The sequence below is a fragment of the Chionomys nivalis genome, chromosome 8 (assembly GCF_950005125.1).
Source record: "Chionomys nivalis chromosome 8, mChiNiv1.1, whole genome shotgun sequence".
Lineage (NCBI taxonomy): Eukaryota > Metazoa > Chordata > Mammalia > Rodentia > Cricetidae > Chionomys > Chionomys nivalis.
In genome coordinates this window covers 93,799,278-93,806,880 of record NC_080093.1, presented here as the reverse complement: position 1 = coordinate 93,806,880, position 7,603 = coordinate 93,799,278, and the positions used below count along the sequence as shown (strand labels likewise).

At 35.7% G+C, this 7,603-nt stretch overlaps 2 protein-coding genes across 2 annotated transcripts; one reads left to right on the top strand and one right to left on the bottom strand.

Moving 5' to 3' along the window:
- The first annotated feature begins 2,913 nt into the window (after window positions 1-2,913).
- Window positions 2,914-3,855, top strand: LOC130880795 (olfactory receptor 51E1-like). Its single transcript, XM_057779999.1, has one exon. It carries the CDS (start codon window positions 2,914-2,916, stop codon window positions 3,853-3,855), a length of 942 nt encoding a protein of 313 aa, XP_057635982.1.
- Window positions 3,856-6,414: 2,559 nt separating this feature from the next.
- LOC130880794 (olfactory receptor 51A4-like) lies at window positions 6,415-7,368 on the bottom strand. Its single transcript, XM_057779997.1, has one exon. The coding sequence runs from the start codon at window positions 7,366-7,368 to the stop codon at window positions 6,415-6,417; it is 954 nt and encodes a 317-aa protein (XP_057635980.1).
- Window positions 7,369-7,603: the final 235 nt, after the last annotated feature.

Below are 7,603 nucleotides of genomic sequence, written 5' to 3'. Positions count from 1 at the left end.
CCCCTCCAAAAATGTTAATATGATTATACAGCTATATGTAATGACAAGTTTTAAAATTAATATGAATTACATTGCAAACAAAATATGTTTTATAGGTGTACCCTAAAACCATAGAAAAATGCCTCTGGAGGGTTTGTTCATGAAATATGTAATTAACTACTGAATTAATGAATAAATGGATTCTAAAAGACAACAGTTAATTAGAAAGTGACATTAAGGGAAGTTGGCTTTAGACTGCCATTTTTATGACACTTCTTCTACATAGTTTCTTTAACATGAAGAAGAGACATCAACCTCCCTCTTTCCATTCTAAATGGGTCTAAATAAGTAGAGAGAAGAAGACACACAGGAAGAAAGGAAATGAAAGCCACGTCACTTGGAGTCATCTTTAAGGACAGAATTTTAAGTACTTCAGCCCTGACTCCATTTTCTCTTCTTGTTCTCCACGGTTTTGTGTATTCCTGACTGAACTTGGGAACTCTGTGGTTCTGTGAAACAAAAAGCTTATGTGTTAATTGGAATTTTGCCATGAGTCTTGGACAGTTGCTTTTATCTCTTACCTACTTCTCTTCTCCTTTGTTGTAGAAAAGGGTAGAACTCATTCTTTACATGAATGGACACGTTAGTCTATGTTTAATTGATTTTCATGTATTGAAAATGTGAAGGGAAAATCAACATTTATCTTCAGTTAAAGAAGAGATTAAAACAGAGACAAAAATTTTCATATAAATGATTTTCTTGATATTTCATCTTCCATGAAATTATTTTAAAATATATTTAGTATTTTTTATTTGAAGTTATATGCTTTATTTATCCAGGTCAATATTTTTGAGTAGTAAAACCTAGTTAAAACTGAACAGTTTTTAAAATAGCGTCATAAAATTATTTTTTCTTATTAAAATTTCCTGGATTATTCCTAAATTTCTTCACCTTTTCTCCTTCTTCCCAGATGTCCTTTTTAATTGAAAGTAGATTTTTCTCTTATACAATACCTTCTAACCCCAGTTTCTCCTCCTACTCTCTCAATTCCAACTCCCAACCTCCTACCTCCTCACCCCCTATACCCCTATCCCTGTCTCTTCTCTTTTTTAAGATTCACTCTCCTCTGTCTCCCTTTAAAAAAGAGCAGGCCTCCGAGACACAACCAAGCATGACAAATCAAAATACAATAAGACAAGGCAAAAGCCCTTACACTGATGCTGGACAAGGCAAACCAGCAGGAAGAAAAGAGTCCCAGAAGCAGACAAAAGAGTCAGAGGCACTCCTGCTCCCACTGTTAGGAGTTCCACAAAAACACCAAGTTACCAACCACAACATATACTCAGATGACCTGGTGTGGACTCATGCAAGCCCAGTGCTTGCTGCTTCAGTCTCTGTGAGCCTATGTGTACGCTGCTTAGTTGATTCAGTGTTGCTTCTTTCTTAAATCTGTTCATTTATTATTTAATTTAAAAACTAGAAGGTCAAGATCAATTAAATGACATACATTTTTATATAAAAATCTGGGCGGTGGTGGTACATGCCTTTAATCCCAGCACTCAGAAGGCAGAGGCAAGCAGATCTCTGTGAATTCAAGGCCAGCCTGGTCTACAAGAACTAGTTCCAGAACAGCTATGTCTATTACACAGAAAAACCCTGTCTCGAAAAAGTAAAAAAAACAAAACAAAATATAATCAAATAAAAATTCAAAATAAACAAAAATAGTACATATGTACACTAAAATAATTAAATTACTGTATTATTATAGGTGTATATATTCTGGTGCATTTAAATATATTTATATAACATTTAATGAATATTAAAAATATGCTTTTGGAGTATGAATTCAGGCCTATGAAGAAGGAATTTTTGTCTACATTTTAGAATATAAATAATTTAAACTGTGTAAAAAGAAATTGATTAATTCACTAAAGAGAAGAGTCAGACAATAAGTCAAAAATGAAATAGTCAACAGAGTTACATTTCAGCATTGGTTGAATAAATTAGAAAAATGATTGTATCTCTAGACACAAATATGTTCACACACACACACCTGTGTGTGATTGTGTGTGTTTGTATGTATGAGAGAGAGAGAGAGAGAGAGAGAGAGAGAGAGAGAGAGAGAGAGAGAGGATACGAATAGAAGTACTGGATACTCTGCTATCCAGGGTAACATTTTCTGTTTTTTTTTTTAATTGTATGTATAGACATGAACATGTATGTTCATGCACTATACACAAGTATACAAACAGAATATTGAGGATGGTATTATCTGTCCAGCTTTATTACTCTCCACCAAATTTCCTTGAGGCAAGGTCTCTCTCAGAACCTGAAGATGGCTTGTAGCCAGTAAGTCCCATTTACCTGCCTTCTCTCTGCCAAAATGCCGAGGCTACTGAAACCTGTCACCTGTGCTTTGCTTTTCGCATGGATCTGGGTATTTGTAATCAGATCCTTATGTGAGCACAGCAGCTACTCTTGCCCAATGAGCCATTACTCCAGCCCATGTTCGTTTGTTATCTGCTAAGACTTTGAAGCAATTCTTTTTTAAAGTACTTCTATTTGTGTTTGCTGTCTCATCGTTCTCATCCTAAGTTCTTGGCTCTAGCTGGTTTGGGAATGGGCTGAATACCAAATGTGCTATTCATTTTCATTGCCATCTTAACTGGCTCATTTCTACATGGACATTAGTAATAAAAGGGATTGTCTATCCTCAAGATAGTCTTTAGGAGAACATTTGTTCCTTGGTATAACTGTTAAGTTCGTCTTACCACCAACAAGCTCTTCATCCTTAGACTGTCCTTCACAGGTAACATCTCAAATGCTCATTGGAACTACCTAAATTCAAATTCCTGAATTTGATGTCTAACTTTTGCTTTTTTCTAGGTTTCAATGTCGAAGAAACTGTTTGCATAGTGATTCTCACAGTCACCCATGTCTGAATTCAATGCCACATTTCAACCTTCTCTCTTCATTCTAACTGGTCTCAGAGGGCTGGTGGGTGCCCGCCTGTGGCTAGGACCACTCCTAAGTCTGATGTACATAACCACAATGGCAGGAAACTGTACTGTAATTTACTTAGTGAGGACAGAACGGAGTCTGCAGGAGCCCCAGTACCATTTTTTGTCTATGTTGGCCGGAGCTGATATTGTCTTGTCTGTTTCCACAATTTTCTCAGTGTTAAAAGTCTTTATCTTTGACCTCTATGAAATTGCATTTGATAGTTGCCTTGCTCAGCTGTTTTTCATCCATACATCTTCCTCCATGGGCTCAGGAATCCTGTTGGCTATGGCTTTTGACCGCTTTGTGGCCATCAGTCACCCCTTGCAGTACACTACAATACTTACCAACTCGCGAGTCACCAAGATGGGACTGGCAGCCTTTCTGAGGGGTGTAGCACTTATGACTCCCTTACCTATTCTGCTCAAGAGGCTCCCATTCTGCAAGGGGCAGATATTGTCTTATTCCTACTGTATTCACCCAAATGTCATGAAACTAGCTTGTGGCCAAGTCAAAATCAATATTTTCTATGGACTTGTTTTGGTTATATTTTCCTTTGGCGTAGACTTTCTGCTCATAGCCATTTCTTATGCTCTGATATTCCATGCAGTCATGGGGATTGCTTCCAGAGAAGGTCAGATGAAGGCACTAAACACATGTTTGTCTCATATATTTATTGTCTTTATTTACTATGGCCCTTTGCTGGCAATAACAGTAATGCATCGAATCAGTCACAAGAGTTCTCCAATAGCACATGCAGTCCTGGGAAATATCTACCTCTTTATGCCCCCGATGCTCAACCCAATTGTATATAGCCTGAAGACCAAGCAGATACGTTCTGCACTAAGAAAGTCTTGGAAGATTCAGATAAGATGACCAATTTGAAAAGTTAATGTAGATAGCTTCAGTGAAGGAACGTACAATTCTCAATTTCACAGTTAACATGCTGTTTATTTTGTTGTATTTTTACACCTAAAGTGTGTATATAGATATGAAAGTGAGGTATAGCTTTTATGAATGAGGATATTGTATTTAAATACTCAAAAATTGTATTTTCTCCTATATTTTGTAGGATGTGATTTGATAGACTTTATAAACTAAACAGTAAAAAAAAAAAGAATGTTTCTTTGCTGGATATTTTATGTTAGCATTTATCCATGGAAAAGATCACTTTATTTTTATAGTTGCAAATGAGAGTTATAATTAAAGAACTTTAAAAAATCAAAACCATTAAATATTCAGTCCTATTCTTTTCCTATCTGCTTTGTTCTCTTTCCTTTTGTATTTACTAAAACATCCCCCTTCTTTCTTGCACTATCGTCATATGAACAAAGGTTCATATGCATTTCCTAGACCATTTTGACTGCCCCTCCTATGGACTGTGTAGGTCATAGCAGTCAATTAGAGAATTATTTTGTATCTATTTCCCAAAACATACTCTCATTCACATCCTTTAGAAGAAAAAAAATGTTCTGCTTTTCTATAGATCACACCATTGCTAACTAGTTTTGTATCTTTGATTTACTTCGCAGTTACAGAACACCTGTATAATCATTTTGAGAGGCTTGCTTCTGATCTTCAGATGAGTGTGCACCCATGAATATATTCTTTGTAACTATAGCCTTCAAATCCATGAAAACCAAAGTGAAATTTATGAACTTCTTCAAATGCATCTTCCTCTCAAATTCCCATATTCCCTCTGCACACAATGACTATATTTTTATGTTTCCAGAGTGATCTCTACATATCTCTTAAATTTCTTCTTCATTGATATGGTTCACTCATATCTCCTGAATTTATCTTAAATGCTTTCACTTTTCTACATCTCAATATCAGCTCCACTAATTTAAGCATTCTAGATGCTTCTCTTTATATAATTTGGAGTTTAATTCCAAATATCTAACCTTACCTGGAGTTTTAACTGACATTTAGTGTTCTTAAAAGTGTTTTTAAACAAATATGGTTGTGTTAAATCTTTATTTCCAAATTAGTCACACAATGTCTGTTTGTTTGGACAAGTTTAACCAAATGTATATGTGAAGCTCTCTATATTCCAATCTGTCTGTTATTTCTTTCATACTCTAATCTTACCAAATAATCTTAGGTTCTCAGAACAGAGCTATAATTCAAGACATTTTTTGCCTGCTTCTATTTATGATTGGTAGTATAGTTTTTCCTTTCCTTTATAAAGTACTTAATTGTAATTTAATAATTGAACTAATGGTAGTTACACTTCTGTAACTGCCAAGAGTTTATCAAAATTCCAATGATTAGAACTTCATTGTTTGCCCAGTGACCCCTAAATTGGAATAGTCATATAAGATTTAGCCCTTAATTATTTGTGCCTGATGATCTCTCAATAGATAATATCAGAATTTAATTAAATCAAAGGACATTCAACTAATGTTCACTGGAAAAATACCCACTTGCTATTGGGAAACATATATCAGGTATCAGAATTTTAATGCCTCATTAAATGATGCTCTAAGTATTGGAGAGACTATTTTGGTTGGGTTTTCCTTGTATTTTCTGATCATGTGCATGGTGTGTGAGAGAAAAATAAAAAGGAGTAGAATATTTACAAAAATATAACAGAAAATAATAGCAAAAAATACCCTCTATACTAGATGTTAAATACAAAACTCTAACAATAGTCAAGCACTGGATAATTTTAAGTTATGTACATGGAGTTATTTCTTAAAATATCATCAGAATAACTATGTTGCAAGAGAGCTATCAAAGTGAGAGCATTGTCCATCTGGAACAAAGTACTACATGGCTTGGAATAGCAGTCTTAGTAGGTTCAGCATACAAATCAATTTTATTTATTAATTACACAAATAAATGTAAAAGTTGATGTACATTCAGGGGTCCACTCTTTACTGATCTTTGTCATGCTTCCCCAGAAGAACTTCTATTATTATACTCCACTTCCTCCAAGTATAATATTCTGTCCTACTCCCATATCTCCGAATATGCTGCTGTCTTTCATTCTTTACAATGACAATTCAAAATTTAAAAGAACAACTTTATTTTCAATGTTTTATATTAAAGTTTTAAAATACATTAAAAATCAAAAACTGACATTTCCCCCATTATGTTAGCTAAGTTTGCTTTTGTTTTCAAACTATGAATAGCATTTACTTGGTTTTCATACCCCTTGACATTTTATATAGTTCATGTGTTTCTTTGGAAGAAGTAACTAAACAAAATGTACTCATATTCCATACTGAATCTCAACACTTACTCTCATTTCACAAAGTAGTAAATCAATATTTCTTTTTCAATGTTAATCAAAAAACCACCCTCTTCTTAGAAGACAAGAATATCTCAGTTCTCACAATATTATACCTTGAAATAAAAGTATGTTCCTGAGAAGCAGGCAGATGAGAGGGCAGAGAAGTGGGGCGTCTCTTTCTCTATGGCCATATGCAACTATTTGAGCGGGTTTCCTCTATTTTTGAATACTTTACACACTGCATACCTTATCTGTTTGGTTTTTAAGCTATATACCAAAGGATTCAGAACAGGAGTCAAGAAGAGGAAGAGATTGGCCATGGTGACATGGAGCAGTGGAGATGTAAATGTACCAAACCTGTGAATTAGAGCCAGGACAATGAGTGGTACATAAAATATAAAGACGGTGAAGATGTGGGAGACACAGGTGTTGAGCACTTTTAGTTGACCATCACCTGAGGCAATACCCAACACTGTTTTTAAAATCAAGACGTAAGAGATGACAATAAATACAGAATCAGCTGCAAAGGAACAGATGACCAGAGACAATCCATAGATGATATTGACCCTGACAGGACCGCAGGCCAGCTTCATGATATCAGGATGGTAGCAGTAGCAATGGGATAGGATGACACCCTTACAAAATGGCAACCTTTTGAGCAGAATGGGCAAGGGTATCATTAACATCACACCCCTAACAACAGCTGCAAGTCCCATTCTAATGATCCGAGGGGGTGTTAAAACCACAGTATAGTGTAATGGATTACGAATAGCAAAGAAACGGTCAAAAGCCATGGCCAGGAGGATGGCTGACTCCATGGAAGAGAAGGTATGGATGAAGAACATCTGTGTCAAGCAAGAATGGAACTCAATTTCTCTGTGATCCAGGAGGAAGACGTTCAATACTGTAGGCAGAGTTGATACAGACAGACCCATGTCTGTAGCTGCCAGCATAGACAGGAAGATGTACTGAGGCTCGTGCAGGATGGGGGTGGTTTTGATAACAAAGAGGATGGTGCAGTTTCCTAGAAGGGCAATTAGGTACATGACACATAGCGGGATAGAGAACCATATCTGCACATCTTCTAGTCCAGGGATGCCTGTAAGAAGAAGGGTGGTGGGTTGGAACCAACTACTGTTTGTATTCTCCATGAAGAGATCCCTAATCCATCCTGTCAGCTTCCAAAGGTTTCTACTGTAAAGACAAAAATGGTAGATTTTAAGATAAGGCATAATTCATAATGTTCTTTTGAGTCAACACTAATTCTGACCTATTTCTATGAAAAAAGTCAGGTTTCCAAACCTATCTGAAGAACTGTCTGCAGCTTGGAAATATGATAACTGCTATTACATGTAGGAAATAATATGATTTCCTTGATGTAGCACA